The 17552-nt window shown below is 37.3% G+C and overlaps 2 protein-coding genes across 3 annotated transcripts; both read left to right on the top strand.

Annotated features, from left to right (window-relative positions):
• On the top strand, positions 863-5455 carry LOC104741413 (U4/U6 small nuclear ribonucleoprotein Prp3). 2 transcript variants are annotated; one of them, XM_019236217.1, is made up of 7 exons: positions 863-1398; positions 1522-1800; positions 1894-2268; positions 2353-2547; positions 2646-2800; positions 3356-3897; positions 4934-5443. In XM_019236217.1, the coding sequence occupies exons 1-7, from the start codon at positions 916-918 to the stop codon at positions 5263-5265; spliced, it is 2361 nt and encodes a 786-aa protein (XP_019091762.1). In that variant the 5' UTR covers positions 863-915; the 3' UTR covers positions 5266-5443. The 2 variants fall into 2 exon arrangements, with proteins under 2 accessions (XP_019091762.1, XP_010460577.1); XM_010462275.2 differs by lacking the exon at positions 3356-3897 and having other exon boundaries at positions 4392-5455.
• LOC104741414 lies at positions 5610-6999 on the top strand. The gene is made up of 2 exons (XM_010462276.2): positions 5610-6043; positions 6442-6999. The coding sequence occupies exons 1-2, from the start codon at positions 5861-5863 to the stop codon at positions 6799-6801; spliced, it is 543 nt and encodes a 180-aa protein (XP_010460578.1). The 5' UTR covers positions 5610-5860; the 3' UTR covers positions 6802-6999.

Consider the following 17552-nt stretch of genomic DNA (forward strand, 5'->3'; position numbering starts at 1 on the left):
TAAAGCGTCAACTGTGATGAGCGTAAAGAGACAAAAGTTCGTGTCCAATCTGGATTGAGCTTTTGACGGAGAAGATGAGTAGTCAGCTCAGACCATATAGTGAAGATGAATGGACAAGCAAAAAAGAGGTGATCTCTTCACTCATCTTTCTCTCCACAGAATGAACATGGCTGGTGTGCTCCCCAAGCACGCATAAGAGTTCCGGTGGATTTAATCGCAAGCCATACCTAGTGCTGTGACTGTCGCAGGAAGTTCCAAGTATGTGGGGACGAGAAGGAAGTCTTATACGTATGTCCATAGTGACGCCACAGAGAAACATGTTTTGACTATTTATTTTTCAAAAAACAAATCTTTCAAAATAACACCTTCTAAGCTGTGATTTTTTTCTATTGGATTTCTCATGTAAAAATGTATCCAAAGTTTCCTAAAATATGTGTTTTGATTTTCTATTAAAAAAAAGTTAGATTTTGAATAACAGATTATTCTATATGATTTTGACAAATTATTGATTGAATAACAAGATATTGTGAATGATTTTAAATGATTTTATAAAAATTCCAAATTGAATACCATTGGATTTAGGAGCTCTCAACTTATAATTTTAATAGAAACCCAAAATCTTCCAATTTCCTCATTTGAATACCCCCTCTAAAAGTAAATTGTGATATATCATCCAAAATCCAAACTATAGGAAAACAACATAGAAAGCCAATTAAAAAGTAACTCAGAAATGGGCTTGGGCCCATAATCGGAAGAGGGAAGGGAAGTTTGTTTGACGAGTAGTCGTCGGGTCGGTGACAGATCTCGACTCGCTGGTTTATTCCGGTTGTGAATTTTTGTATATTAATAGGACCGACGAAGCACAATTCATAAGCTGAGTAAGGAAAAAAAAAAACCCCAAACCCTAAAATCGCCATGGATAAGGAGAGATATTCCAGGAGCCACCGTGACGATCGTGATCGTGATCGTGATTCAAGTCCCGAACATTCTCCGCAACGTGAAGGCGGACGCCGACGAGATCGCGATGGTGATTCGAAGCGGCGTGATTCAGACCACTACCGCTCATCGAGGCGCGAGGATAGGGAGGATGAGAGAGATAGGGGTAAGGAGAGAGGTCGGAGATCTGTAGAGCGAGGCGAGAGGGAAGGGAGTAGAGATAGGGAAAGGCATCATCATGAGAGGTCTCACGAAGGAACTAAAGAGAAGGAATCGAGGAGCAAGAGGAAAGATAGAGACGAGGAGAATTTGGCTAGGGATGGGAAGAAGAAATCTAGGTTTTCTGATGGGAATGGTGAGAGGAAGAGCAGGTTTGAGGATGTGGCTATGGAATCTGAGAACAAGAGTGCTCACGTCACTGAGGGTTCTGGGGTTATGAATCCTACTAGCGGCGTTTCGATTGTGAGTTCTCTATACCTTTTTTTTGTTAATTGCTACTGTTTGTGAGTCCTCTTTGCTACTTGAGCTTCAATAGGTTTGTGTGAATGGTGTTTGAAATGCTTGTATCTTCTTGTCTCTGTGCAGGGCGCCTCTTCAATTACTTCTGTTGCATCGGAAGCTTCTTTGGCCCCTAGTCAAACCCTCCTGCTCACTAAGGTATCTTCGATATATACAACGGATGAAAATAAGGCTAGTATTGTCAGATCTCATGAGGTTCCTGGAAAATCTAGTACAGATGGAAGACCATTATCAACAGCTGGGAAAAGTACTCCAAACATGTCTTCTGATGCGTTAGCCAAAGCTAAGAAAGCTCTACAGTTCAAGCACAAAGGATTGGCGGATAAACTGAAGAAACTTCCTTTGGTAAGAATAAGATCTGCAGATATTCTAGACATTTGCATTCATTCTTCTCTTACAACTTTGTATTTGATAAATTGCCCTTTCTTCTCTTTGCAGTTGAACAAGGGTACTAAGTCAACTTCAGAAGCTAGCCCAGATACCAGAGTACCATCATCGACTACCACTCCTGCTGTCTCTACAGGAACATCTTTTGCATCAGCAGTGCCACATTCTGGCCTTGCTGGTCTTGGGAGTATTAACATTGAAGCTGTTAAGCGAGCTCAGGAGCTGGCAGCTAACATGGGATTTCGTCTGGATCGAAACTATGGTCCCGTTCTCAACCTATTTTCAGGACAAGCGCCCTCAGATACGGCTGTTGCAGAGAGACCCGCCAAGCCCCCTGTTCTGCGTGTGGATGCACTAGGAAGGGAGATTGATGAACATGGAAATGTTATTAGTGTGACTAAACCAAGCAATCTTAGTACATTGAAGGTCAGCAATGTTACTCTTTATGACATAAGTTTTCATGTTTTTTTCTTTTTATGATCGAGCTTCTAATGTACTTGGATTTTACAGGTTAACATAAACAAACAGAAGAAAGACGCTTTTCAGATTCTTAAACCTCAACTGGAAGAAGATCTAAAAGAAGACCCCCATTTTGATCCACGGATGGGTATTGATGTAAAAAAGATTGTGAGACCTAAACGTATGACTTTCCAGTTTGTTGAGGAAGGTAAATGGACAAGAGATGCTGAGAGTTTGAAGTTAAAGGTATGCATTGTCTTTTGTATGAATTCCTTTTAACCATGTTCCTTCTTGGTGGTCTCTATAGATGTCTCACTATGTTTTTTTAAATCTTTTCTTTGTAGAGTCAATTTGGTGAAGCAAAAGAAAGGGAGCTGAAGGTGAAGCAAGCCCATCTGGCAAAGGCAAAGGATGATATAAATCCAAATTTGATAGAGGTATCAGAACGTGTCCCGAGAAAAGAGAAGCCGAAGGAGCCAATTCCAGATGTTGAGTGGTGGTACGTAATTTTCTCACCTTGTCCTTTCTGTTAATGCTCTAAGTTGTTACTTTTTTTTTTCTGAATTCTGATGTGACATTTACTTGGCATAACCTTGATGGAAACATGTCATCCTACTACACTTATCAAACTAAACGTGCAACTTTTTGGGGTATTTGATGAAAGTGATGAATCACCATAACTATATATTAGTTAGCTCTCATCCATGGATGATATTCACATAACTGTTTGGTATTCTTGTTTCTTTTTTTGAATTACTCGTTTTTTTTGTTGAGGTGGCATGTATACTATTAATAGTGCAAATTCTTGATTTCTTTGAGTGTTGGCATATGTCACATAGTACTTCGGAAAGTCCAATGCTTTTGTTATCAGCAGCAGTATGATTACTTATAGAATATGGTAACATGAATCGACTGATGATTATGAACCACTTAGTATCTTCCAATGCAAGTCCAAATAGTTAATCTGGCTGCTTTGTGTTCTGCCGTGTTGGTTTTTTTTCACTGTATATGTTCATGATGGGTTTTCTTAGTTCATAACTGTTTCATGTTTCAGGGATGCAAGTGTCCTCGTCAATGGCGAATACAGTGACATAGCCGATGGCATTATTACTGAAGACCATTTTAAGATAGAGAAGCTTACTCATTACATTGAGCATCCTCGTCCCATAGAGCCACCTGCAGAGGCAGCGCCTCCACCACCCCAACCTCTCAAACTGACAAAGAAGGAACAGAAGAAACTGCGAACACAGAGGCGTCTAGCAAAAGAAAAGGATAAACAGGAGATGATCCGACAAGGGTTGCTTGAACCACCAAAAGCAAAGGTGAAGATGAGCAACTTGATGAAGGTTCTTGGGTCTGAAGCGACCCAAGACCCAACCAAGCTTGAAAAAGAGATCCGCACAGCAGCTGCCGAGCGTGAGCAGGCTCATACGGACAGGAACGCAGCCCGGAAGCTAACTCCTGCAGAGAAACGTGAGAAGAAAGAGAGGAAGCTTTTTGATGATCCAACAACGGTTGAGACACTTGTGTCGGTGTACAAGATCAAGAAGCTATCGCATCCTAGAACAAGATTTAAAGTGGAGATGAATGCAAGAANGAATTCTGATGTGACATTTACTTGGCATAACCTTGATGGAAACATGTCATCCTACTACACTTATCAAACTAAACGTGCAACTTTTTGGGGTATTTGATGAAAGTGATGAATCACCATAACTATATATTAGTTAGCTCTCATCCATGGATGATATTCACATAACTGTTTGGTATTCTTGTTTCTTTTTTTGAATTACTCGTTTTTTTTGTTGAGGTGGCATGTATACTATTAATAGTGCAAATTCTTGATTTCTTTGAGTGTTGGCATATGTCACATAGTACTTCGGAAAGTCCAATGCTTTTGTTATCAGCAGCAGTATGATTACTTATAGAATATGGTAACATGAATCGACTGATGATTATGAACCACTTAGTATCTTCCAATGCAAGTCCAAATAGTTAATCTGGCTGCTTTGTGTTCTGCCGTGTTGGTTTTTTTTCACTGTATATGTTCATGATGGGTTTTCTTAGTTCATAACTGTTTCATGTTTCAGGGATGCAAGTGTCCTCGTCAATGGCGAATACAGTGACATAGCCGATGGCATTATTACTGAAGACCATTTTAAGATAGAGAAGCTTACTCATTACATTGAGCATCCTCGTCCCATAGAGCCACCTGCAGAGGCAGCGCCTCCACCACCCCAACCTCTCAAACTGACAAAGAAGGAACAGAAGAAACTGCGAACACAGAGGCGTCTAGCAAAAGAAAAGGATAAACAGGAGATGATCCGACAAGGGTTGCTTGAACCACCAAAAGCAAAGGTGAAGATGAGCAACTTGATGAAGGTTCTTGGGTCTGAAGCGACCCAAGACCCAACCAAGCTTGAAAAAGAGATCCGCACAGCAGCTGCCGAGCGTGAGCAGGCTCATACGGACAGGAACGCAGCCCGGAAGCTAACTCCTGCAGAGAAACGTGAGAAGAAAGAGAGGAAGCTTTTTGATGATCCAACAACGGTTGAGACACTTGTGTCGGTGTACAAGATCAAGAAGCTATCGCATCCTAGAACAAGATTTAAAGTGGAGATGAATGCAAGAGACAACAGACTAACAGGGTGTAGTGTGATGACGGAGGGAATGAGTGTTGTTGTGGTTGAGGGCAAAAGCAAAGCGATAAATAGATATGGGAAGCTGATGCTGAGGCGAATAAACTGGGAAGAGGCAGAGAAGAAGGAAGAGAAGGATGACGAAGAAGAAGAGGCGAATGGGGAAAACAAATGTTGGTTGGTTTGGCAAGGAAGCGTTGCAAAGCCGAGTTTTCATAGGTTTCATGTACAAGAATGCTTGACCGAATCCTCTGCCAAGAAAATTTTCATTGATGCTGGTGTTGTTCACTACTGGGATCTCGCCGTCAATTACTCAGACGACTAAATCCTCTTTCCTCATATCATCATCATCACCTTTAAATGCTTTTTAACTATTTGGACATGTTATTGCGGTTCTGTGAACATATTTTTCACTTGTTCTGTTGTCTGGTGTTTTTAGTTTTGAACAAGAATGATATGTTTCTACGAGGTAATAACTATTAAAGTTGATGATGCAACATGAAGGATCTGATTCACAGCGCCCAAAGTACCATTGATAAAGATAAAGTGAGCACTAACAGATAATTAACATGATTATGTTTGTATTTGTCTCACGTCTCACAGGCATGAGCCGCGCGTGTAGAGAGGTTGGTCATATGTTTGGAAAAAATAACACAGACGTGCGACAAAATGCGAGCCTCAGTGCTTCATCTGTTACCTGACAGCTACGCCTCCTCCAGCTTTCTCTTTACCCAACATATATAACACGGCGCGTGACCTCATCGAAAGCCCCAAACTACCCTCAAACTCTCTCTCTTTTTCTATTTTCTTTTTTTTTGTTTTTAAAGAATCTTCCTTCGTCTCTGTTTTTTTTCTTTCTATCTTGAAAATTCTCTTTTGTTTCTTTTCTTCTCCTCTGTTTTTGGAAACATTCCGGGAACATGGAGACGATAACAGAGTATCTGGAGAGATCGATGCAGAATTGTTCACTGAGTAATCAGAGAAGAAGTATTGGAGATGGGTTTGGTATGACAGACGAACATATCCCCATCTCAGATAGATTCTTGGACCTCAATTCTCACTTCTCTGTTCCTTCTCATTTGGAACAGTGTCTTGATCTCAAGGTAAAAAAACACTAAACCAACCTCTTTTTGTTTCCTTATAATTTTTTTTTTCTCATTTATTACTGGTACTTTCTTTGGGTTTCTTGGGGAAGAGATATATATTTGGGAAGTATCAGAGGGCTTGACCTTGAGATTTTACCAGAGTGTTGTTTTTGCATTCAATCTTTTTATCTGCTTGATGATTTTCTTTAATGGAGCATATGTTCTTTTCGTACAGTGAGATTTGCATAAATGATAAATCTAGTCCAAGCTATTTTGTCACAGAACTTGGGGTGCATTATTTTGCATTGCACAGAAAGAAAGTAAAAAAAAATATTTACTTCTGGTAGTCTGGTACATTAGGTTATTTAGCTTTAGCATCAAAGGAGTTTTTAAGTTTTATTACTTCTGTAATGAAGACAGGAGAGGTTTACTACAGAAACTGGAATGATGGAATGAGAGTGAAGGAAGAAGATCCTAGGAAATTGGCGAGAAGCAACAATGTAGATCAATCCAGTGGAGAATCGTATGGAACTGTGTTTTCATCAGAAGAAGGTAGTTCGTATTATGAAAGCCAGGAGTCTTCATCGGATTCGTCTCCTTCATCGAGGAAATATCGAAAAGACGATGAAGAAGAAGAAGAAGAAGAAGATGTTCTTGTGGTAGCTGGTTGCAAAGCTTGTTTCATGTATTACATGGTACCTAAACTCTCAAAGGATTGCCCCAAATGTGCAACTCAGCTTCTCCACTTTGATCAACCTCACTCTTCTTTTCCTTGAACGTCTCTCTTATCATTCTCGTTTTCATCTTCATTTCTTCGTCTTCTCATTTTTTTTTTCATATAAACGAGTGGTCGTGTTGGTGTGTGAGTGGGCATTAATACGAGTTTTAACTTTTTGAAGGCAATGTCTTAAGGTAGTTAATTGGATTAAAAAAACATGTATTAGTGATAGCATAATGAAAACAAACATTTATAATCTGGCCTTCTTTTGGACAATGTGGAACAAGTGGATGGGTAAAACAAAATACATTTTGGTAACTTGGTTAGTGTAGAACAAGTGTGATCGCTGGGGGTTGCGTGTGTTTATGGGTTTAACATATTAAAGAATAACAAAACAGATTGGTATGTTTTTATGGGATTCACTGACTTGTGATTAGAGTGATAGCATATAAGGGTTGGTAATGAAAGGAGAGAGTGGAGGTTTTTGTTGCGTTAAAGTTGGTCAATGAAGATAAAGCCCTTATTAGGACTTGCGCGCTGCGTGGAAAGAAAAATTAAAAAGCATAATCATTGCAAGCATGTGATTTACCACAATTCCTGTTTCTTTTGTATCCCATTTTGATTTATAAATAAAAATAACTTTTGTTTTGAGTCTTTTGACCAAAATAAAAATGACTTTATACAACAAATTTATAATCAAACCATAATTTCCCTCCCTAAAATTGTCAACTTTTGCAATCATCTACTGTATATACAATATTTTTAAAAATGGCAGTAATTCACAGCAACGACAGCTCACATTCGATGAACCGTAGTTACAAATATTAATATGTAAACAATCGAAGAAGAATAAAAGTCACATTCGATGCTAAATACTGTCACATTAAATGCTTGCTAATAATAATAAAAAGTCAACTTGTAAACATGATCTCTATATTGCATTAGCTATGTATGTATCTCGGGATTTTGATTTTATTGACTTCTATCTCGATACAAGTTATTACTAAGGGACATAGTCAAATCGAGATATGTCTAGCTATCTTCGTGGTTCTAAGTGAAAGATTTGTAAAATATGAACGAAAAATCTTAACTTTATTATTTCTTTCTTGAATTCTATACAACGACTTAATACTATTTATATAGAGAAACACGATAGAAAGAACCTAGGGTACACGTCACTGCACACACATGATTGAGGGGATACCAAGAGCATCAAATCTGTTCTGCAAACAGAGTTGTTGAGCTGTGAATCCCGTACGCTGGTCTGCTGGTAATCTTGTACGATTTGTCTCATTCTCTTTATTGTCTTTGTTACCGTTGCAGGGTAACAAAGTGTTAGTGGACTTACTTTTGTGATCACGGCCCACATCCGTTGAGGCCTTGGATCCAAAAGCAGAAGACACAGTCTCTGTTTGAACTGCAGGAGCTTCTTGTCTAATACACCCCCTCAAACTTGGAGTGGGAGGCAAAACAACTCCAAGTTTGTACCGAAGATCAACAAATGGTTGCTGAGCTAGGGACTTGGTAAAGATGTCAGCTAGCTGATACTCAGCTGGAACATGTTTGACGATCAAAGCACCTAAGGCCACTCTTTCTCGCACAAAGTGAAAATCCACATCAAAGGACTTGGAACGATTGTGCATTGCAGGATTTGCAGTCAAGTAAACGGCAGATAGATTGTCATAGTACAGTTCTGGTGTTGCAGGTTGAGACACTCCAGTTTCTCGAAGAAACAGAGAGATCCACTTGAGTTCAGATGCTGCAATAGACAAGGTGCGGTACTCAGCTTCAGTAGATGATCTCGACACCGTAGGATGGCGTTTTGCAGAACAGTTGATGATATTTGAACCAAGGAAAGTACAAAAACCACCAACAGATCTTCGTGTCTCTTTACAATTTGCCCAATCACTGTCACTATAAGCTCAAAGAGTGGAATCAGTGTTGGAGTAAATATTAAGCCCCATACTAATTGTTCCTTTTAAGTAGCGCAAGACTCGCTTTAGTAGATAGAAGTCAGCCATAGATGGAGAATGCATCTTCTGACATACAAGATTCACAGCAAACTGAATGTCTGGTCTGGTTAAGGTGAGATACTGGAGCTTACCTGCTAAGCTGAGAAAGTAAGTGGGGTCGGAAAAAGGAACATGGTGTCCATGGACCTTGTCAAGTTGTAAAGGCAGAGGTGTTGGCATAAGAGCACAATCTGCCATTCCAGCAGTCACCAAGAGATCGAGAGCATATTTTTCTTGGTTGAGGAAGAGACCGTTAGAGTGAGAATGAGCTTGAATCCCCAAGAAGTATTGGAGACCGCCTAAGTCTTACATCCAAAACTCTTTGTTGAGATTCCCAAGCAATTGATCTACAAGATGAGGATTGTTACCTGTCAAAAGCATATCATCAACATATAGGAGAAGAAACAATTTATCTTTGCCTTTATGATATGTGAACAGAGAAGCATCCACATAGGTGCAGGTAAAGCCATAGTCGATGAGAAAAGTACTGAACTTGTCAAACCAAGCTCTAGGAGCTTGTTTCAACCCATATATTGCCTTGTTTAGTTTGCAAATATAGTCATGCTTCTCTTTATCCTCAAAGCCTGGTGGTTGATGCATGTAGACTGTCTCTTTTAAGTCTCCATGTAAAAATGCATTTTTAACATCAAGTTGTTTAATAGGCCACTTGTGAACCGTTGTAGTGTGTAGAACTGAACGCACTGTTGCTGTGCGTATCACTGGAAGATAAGTTTCCAAATAATCAACCCCCTCTTATTGTTCATAACCCTTTGCGACTAACCTCTCCTTTAGGCGATCGAGAGAGCCATCAACTTTCAGTTTTGTTTTAAAAATCCACTTGCAACCGAGTGGATTTGGACAATGATCAGGTGGAACCAAATCAAATGTGTGAGTTTCATGAAAGGAACTCACTTCATCTCCCATGGCATTAGTCCAGCCTAGATCTTTGAGAGCTGTATTCACAGTTTTAGGTTCTGGATAGTTACTTTTAACTGTAAACAGAGCATATCTGGGATTCGGCTTTACTATACCAGCTTTAGCACGTGTTATCATAGGGTGAAACATGGGGTTGTTTGGAAACGAAAATGGAGAGATAGGAGCAGTAGACGTTGACGATGTAGTCTGAGGAGAGTTCGCAGGCGATGCAGAGTCTTGAAGAGAACAGTCTTGACTGCAAGAAGAAGTTTCGACTAAGATCTCTGTTTGAATTGTCGTGGCTTGACTCGAGGAGGGTGACAAACTCAGATGTGATGGAGAAGGTAAGCTGTTACCTATAGGAACAGAATCAAAGTCTGCCGTACACCCAGAACTTGCCCCTCCATCATCATTGGAGCAGTCACTCCTCTGCAAACTGTTCGAAGAGGTCTCTGCAACTTCTGAATTATCTTCGTGCTGAAAACTCTCCTGCCAAGACGTGAGTAAAGGTGTTTGAACAGAAGACACATTCCTCTTGTAAACATCTGTAAAAGAAAACTTTGATTCATCGAACAAGACATGTCGATTGATAAAAACTCTCCCAGTAGGTGGATGATAGCACCTATATCCTTTGTACTTTTCATTGTATCCAACAAAAACACACATAAGAGACTTAGGATCAAACTTGTTATGTGAATACGGTCGTAGGTTTGGATAGCAGGCACATCCGAATACACGTAGAGCAGTGTAAACTGGAGCTTTTCCATGAAGCATTTCATACGGACTCTTATGATCATCGTGTACAGAGGAGGGAAGAAGATTACCAAGAAAATTTGCCGTAATGAAAGGTTCAACTCAGAGATTGTGAGGAAATTTTCCTTGGAATAACATAGAAAGCCCCAATTCAGTGATATGTCTGTGTTTGCATGCAACAAGGCCGTTTTGCTGTGGAGTGTGAGGACAGGAGACTTGTTGTTTAATCCCACACTGAACAAGATGATCAAGAAACCTATTGCTTATAAACTCACCCCCTCCATCACATTGAAACATTCCAATCCTCTGTTGAAACTGATTTTCTACCAGTCTTTGAAATTGAACAAACACTGTGAAGAAATCTGACTTGAGACGAAGAGGATAGAACCAAGTAAAACGGGAATAATGATCAATGAAGATTACATAATAGCGAAAACCTTGAGTGGAAACAACAGGAGAAGGTCCCCATAAGTCACAATAAATACGTTCTAATGGTCTACTGGAAACAAAAGCAGAAGAAACAAAGGGAAGTTTGCACACTTTTCCCATTTGACAAGCATCACACAACTGATTGCTTAACTTATTAATAACTATGGCTTTATTCTTGGACAGCCGTTGGAGAACATCTTGATGAGGATGACCTAGCCTCATGTGCCACACCTCATCACTTGTTGCTTGTTGTCTAGAAGAGTAACAAGCAAGACAACAAGCAATTGTCTGCGGATTCTCCAACAGATACAGATCTTTACGGCGGGGTCCTTTGGTGAGGAGCTGTCTTGTCCACTTGTCCTTAATAATAATAACACCATCAGAATCAAACTCAATGGCACAAGGATAATCAGAGGTAAGTTTTGAAACCGATAATAACGACTTTGTAATTTGAGGACAAACAAGAACATCCTGTAACGGAAGGTTACCTTGAGTACTAGGAAGAACGGAGGACCCAATGTGTGTTATGGGCAAGAAATCACCATTTCCCACAATCAGAGAGTCTTCCCCACTGTAAGGTTGCACAGTTTGAAGTTGAGCAGTAGAGATCGTGATGTGTGAAGTGGCACCTGAGTCAGCAGTCCATTCATGACCAGGTGAACCAGAAATCTGCATCGTTGCAAACGCATGAGGGAGCTCTTCACCATGATAAGAATGGTCATACCGCTTGTAACACTTGTGAGCAGAATGACCATACTTGTTGCAGATTTGACAAGTGGGCCGTATACCAGAGTCTGGGGACTGGCCATTGGAGATCTGCTGATGAAAGCCTCTGCCCCTTGTTGAGTAGTTTCCACGACCACGATAACCACTAGAACGACCACGAGACTATCCTCTACCACGATTGGAGTGGTCTCTGTCCGTTGTGAAAGCCAAATGAGGTGAAACAGAAGAACCAGCATACTTCTGTATCTTGTCGTCAAAATTGGTTAGCTTTATCACAACATTATCATAGCTCATAGGGAAGGTATCCATTTGACTTTCAATCACAGTGGCAATAGACTCGTATTCCTGACCTAAGCCATTCAGAACTCCAAAAATTTTCTCATTTTCTGGAACAGAATACCCTATGGAGTGAAGATGGTCACATATCTGCTTAATAGTATTCAGATACTCAGCTAAAGGTTTTCATTCCTTATCAGTAGAGTGTAAACGACGTTGCAAATCACTCTTCCTAGATGCAGAGATATGATTGTACTTTTTGGCGAGAGAAAACCATACCTCACCGGAAGTGTGAAGACCATAAACAGACCTGAGAGCCTCTTCAGTCAGCAAGCCTATCAACCATCCCATAATCTTCTGGTCATTGTTAATCCAAGCGAGAAAGTCCGAATTTGGAGCCTCTGAGACAGTTTCACCCTTTTTGAGAGATCTCGTAGCAGGGGGACACGGTGTGCTTCCAGTAACATGACCGAGTAGCCTTTGATTGTTAAGCCAAGTTTCAAACTAATCTTCCACAACAGATAGTTAGTGGAACAGAGTTTCAAAGTCACGCAATGTGTAAAACAAAGAGCGGAAGAAGAATCAGAGTTATCAGCCATGGCGGTTGGCTCTGATACCATGAAAGATTTGTAAAATATGAAGAGAAATCTTAACTTTATTATTTCTTCTTGAATTCTATACAACGACTTAATGTTGTTTATATAGAGAAACACAATAGAAGGAACCTAGGGTACACGTCACTGCACACACATCATTGAGGGGAGACCAAGAGCATCAAATCTGTTCTGCAAACAAAGTTGTTGAGCTGTGAATCCCATACGTTGGTCTGCTGGTAATCTTGTATGATTTGTCTCATTCTCTGTATTGTCTTTGTTACCGTTGCAGGGTAACAAAGTGTTGGTGGGCTTACTTTTGTGATCGCGACCCATATCCGCTGAGGTCTTGGACCCAAAAGCAGAAGATACAGTCTCTGTTTGAACTGCAGGAGCTTCTTATCTAATACTAAGTTGTTGTGTGAATAACTTAGCCATATTGGAAAGCTAGTGTCTAAACTCCGAGCGATAAAGATCTTTTCGTTTTGTTTCAAGATCTTAGCAAAGAATATGAGCCATTTTTGCCTTTTTTATGAAAATGAAACACCTCCTTGTGAACTTTCTCTAAACAATATACATGTTATGGGGCATTAGCCAATAAGGCAGAGGAAGCATTCAATAGGTTTAGTGGTTACAAGGTTGTGAGAAATTTTCAACTCTTGGTTGTGCATTTCCTCAACATGGCACATTCACTAGGTCTAACCAAAACAACTTTGAGAAGAAAAGCAAAAAAAGAATCAAGGTTCTTACCGACCTTGTCAAATCTGTAGTTTTTTATTAAATGTTGGAGTCACTTTGATAACGGTTATCAAAGTGATTATATTCCTCAAGCCCTAGCTCTGATGTAAATCTATGGTCAACAACGAATAGGATGGTATAATGATATATATGCTAGTGTATTTTCTCACATCACATCACATGAACATCTTCAAGAAGCAACATCTTACTCGGGTTCAAAATTTCATGTTTGCTGATGGTCTTACCGATCTCACTCGTTAGTTAATAACAGACACTAGCTTTCGCAAATAGCATTCAGATCATGTTAACTGTTGATGCTCGGTGTGAGTTTTGTTTCGATTTTAATAAGGTGGGTGTCTTGATTTTGAGAGTGTTAACGTAGGAAAAAATATCTGAATCTTTAAAAGTTGGGAAACTCAGAGATGTTATATAGTGCTCTCTACCCTCATGTTAACTAGTGATTATTTATCATGTCTGAATCCGCAAAATGTTAAGTCATATATAACATGAGGGTAGAGAGCACCATACATAATTTATCATGTCCACCCTCAGGAAAAAATATCTGAACAAATTCGCAAAATGTTTATAATTTGCATTGTCCCTGAACAAACTCATGGTTTATCTTGTAGTCAAGTCATGTTCGGACTAGGCTGGACTTTGACATATATATGAATCCGAGAAAACCCGGATCTGACCAAACCGAGTTAAAAATATACTATACATGTTTGCGAATTTCAGGTCGGACTAAAGTGTCTTTACCAAAATAAAAAGACCATGGTACACTTAAATGAGTATTCCGATCGCATCTAAAAATTGCATGCTCAAAAAGGTTCCTCACTACACAGTTATCTTTATTCTGTTTTACACCCTTTTTGAATTTTACTACAATAAATTAGCGATATTTGACGACGGAATAGTCTATCAGTCTATGCCACAATTTCGTCAAATCTTCGCAACTATTTAGTAACAATTTCTTAGAATATTTTACTAAGATTAGTCAGCTGCAATCACATATCACTCTTAGTCCACGTAAGTTTCATGCTTAATTATTACCGTCGCAAAAAATCAAAAAAAAAAAAATTCTTCAGTAACTGATCATAGAACTAAACAATCAGAAATTAAGAAATATATTTCACTAAACATTCACAAATTTGCACAAACTTTTTTATAGTTTAGGGAAAGTCTTGCTTTATTTCATCGGGAAGTTTGTTAAACGAGTAAAAATATTTATGGGCAGATATTAGGGATTAAACTATATGAGTTTTTTGTTTAACTCAATAAACTTTGAGCTTTATATAGACATTTCGTACATTATAAAAGTGAAAGTGATAAAAACCACATAATAGCTCTTCCGGAAGGTAAGAATATGACAGCAGCAGCAAAGACTTCACAATTCTATACTAATATACAAGTACAACGTATGTGGAAGAAAAAGCATGTAGGGATTAGACCAAAATGAATCATGTAAATCAATCGGAGTGCAAAGTGTATATTATTCAGTAATTTGTTCGAATTGATAGAAAACTCAAAACTTGTTATATGAATCGAAGTTCAAGATTGAGTTTCACCATCTACAAAACCATATGTATGGTTTACTTTCAGGCATCCACTATAGACATCTTAAATAGCAAAATTATTCGGTTTCGTAAATTTGTGGTTCAGTCCGGTTATATAGAGTATTTATGTATCGAGAAAATTGGAGTTTTAGTACATTTTTTAAACTTAATTGGAGAATTAGTACATTCACTATTTAAAATTGGCAAAACACACACTTTCACTATTTATTACTATTTGAATTACTTTTTAATCCTCTACTAATCAGTTTATTTACAAATGTGCCATTGAAATTAAATATATATATATATATATATATATATATATATATTTTATTAAATTATTCTTTGAATCTAATAACTAAAGTACTATTTAATATATATATATATATTTTTTTAATTTTTTTACAGATACAAAAAAATCTATGCTTTTTCTTTATAATTTGATATGCATTTTGTATAATGATTATATTTGATAATGTTAAATATCTTTTATAAGTTTTGTATCCGTAGACCTTATTAAGTGTACATGTGTCTGTACACATTATAATGTGTACAAGTGTCTGTACACATAATAATGTGTACAAATATCAAGTGTACAAATGAATAATAATATACAAGTTTAATCCGTACAGTTCATTTAGTGTACTTATATATATGTTAATATACATGTTTTTATCCGTAAAGCTGATATATAATATATTTAATATGAATGAAATAAAAATATTTATATGTGTGTAATAAATGTGTACACTAAATATGTTGTACCGATGTCTTTTATGCAGCTATCCTTTTGTAATTTTACACTACTATACTATACCCCACTTTTTTATCTATTTCACATCTTTTCTATTACACAAATAGTAAAACTCATCTATTTTTCTAATTATAAATAGTAAATGTAGTACAATTCCAATTAAGTTTAAAAAATGTATTATTTTGCAAACAAACAGTTATGTATATATACGTGAAAACAATCGGGTGGGGGTCACATGCACTTCAGAGAAAGAGCAGAACAGTCCCCACGTCGTCTGTAGTTTGGGTCCTCGGGCTGTGGGGATACCAAACACCATCATGCATGCCCAACTCTCTTTTTCATTATTTTTCTCTTTCTTTTTGGGATTTTATTATACCCATTTTAGGGTTTTCTTTTGTATATTCATGTCTTCCTACAACCATCGATCGAATATATAAACCACATTTTTCCCTTTGAATATAAAAGAAAAAAAAAAAAGAATAGATGCTTTACCAATTTCTACTCTTACTTTATTTCTCCAACATCATTTCTTTATTATTAGCCTTTCATTCTCTCTTCACGCTCCCTTTTATGGTTTCCTTTTAGTTTGATTCAACTTCCCATCATGCATGTATACATATTATATTCTATGTGCAATTCCAAGTAATCTATCTTATTATTGACATTTTGACAGATACTGTCATCATATTCCTCTCCACTCTCTGCCCATTCCACTTGCCTCATTTCTAATCTAAAGGATAAAGATATTTTATTTTTTAAACAAGACACTCATGCAACCTTTCTCTGTATCTGCATATATGTAATTAAGTGCAACTCAAGTACTACTCCTACATATATATATATATATATATATATATATATATATATATAACAATCTTACAAAAATAAACAAGATGCACGTACCTTTATTTTAATTTACACATTTCTAGCATACAGACCATCAATCGCTAGATAGGTGTAAGGTGTCGCAGTAAAAAAACGGATATTAGATACATATATCAATCTGAACCAAACTAGCTAGCAGCCTAGTACTAATGTGTCTTTTTCCTTGTCAAACTAGTACTACAATATATCACATTGATGTATAATTTACTTTAATTTCCATAATTCTATACATAGAAGAAATATTAGTTATAGAGTAATTATAACTAGTCTAACATCTATTAGCGCCTCGATATTCTCAAATTATTTTGCTAGGGTTGATAGTTGCTACACATGATTAAGTTATGATGTTATTTCGTAAGACTTTAATGAAAAGATAAAGTTGTAAGACTGATGAAATATTTTAGGAAATGAGTGATTTTTATAGAAAACAAAAAGAAAATTGTAATAATCGTAATTGAAGATTAAATTAGTTGACGATCATTACAAAAAAGAATGGAACATATATATGATCGATCTTTTTACATGTATGCGATGGTTTGATTAAAAGGTAAATTAACGTGAACTTCTGTGCGTCAAAAGTTAACCAATAACATGTGCTTTTCTTAACTTTTCAGTAAATTAACTTTGCACAAAATATTCATGATTTATACTGTAGTTTTTGTAACAATTAAATTATAACAGAAATTATAAAAGAGTGTATAAGATACATAATCTCTATTTTATGACAAAAGAAATTATACGAACAATAATGAATATCGTAAATTAATAATAACATAACTATGTTCAAAAACATCCAAATAGTGAAAAATTAAATTTGACTTGAGAGCAAATATCCTTGAAAATTTCCACTTCTACCAATATAAAAGAGGGAAAAAAACTTGAAAGAGATAAACAGCTAGAAAATATACCAACAGTCTCGTTAAAAAGGCACGCAATTAGGGCTAAAAATAAACTTTTTAAGGATATTAATAATTAAATTTCCCTTAAAACAAAATAATAACTTTGGCTGTCAATTATTTTTTGTCCTCGGAACATGGCCTTAAAAAAGCGATTAGCTGGATCGATCACACCCCATTTCATCCTTTTCCTTGCATAGGCATACCTTTCGTCCTTTTAAAGACAATAAAACCCAAATAAACTTTTACAGAAATAACTAATATTGTTTATTCATT

This window comes from Camelina sativa, chromosome 14 (assembly GCF_000633955.1).
Source record: "Camelina sativa cultivar DH55 chromosome 14, Cs, whole genome shotgun sequence".
Lineage (NCBI taxonomy): Eukaryota > Viridiplantae > Streptophyta > Magnoliopsida > Brassicales > Brassicaceae > Camelina > Camelina sativa.

Excerpts from the sequence above, each read along its gene's own strand:
- LOC104741413 (XM_010462275.2), top strand. The coding sequence starts at position 916 with ATGGATAAGGAGAGATATTCCAGGAGCCACCGTGACGATCGTGATCGT. Across the intron at positions 1,399-1,521 it reads CTACTAGCGGCGTTTCGATT|GGCGCCTCTTCAATTACTTC; the intron begins GTGAGTTCTCTA and ends GTCTCTGTGCAG. Across the intron at positions 2,801-4,391 it reads ATTCCAGATGTTGAGTGGTG|GGATGCAAGTGTCCTCGTCA; the intron begins GTACGTAATTTT and ends TTCATGTTTCAG.
- LOC104741414 (XM_010462276.2), top strand. The coding sequence starts at position 5,861 with ATGGAGACGATAACAGAGTATCTGGAGAGATCGATGCAGAATTGTTCA. Across the intron at positions 6,044-6,441 it reads AACAGTGTCTTGATCTCAAG|ACAGGAGAGGTTTACTACAG; the intron begins GTAAAAAAACAC and ends TCTGTAATGAAG.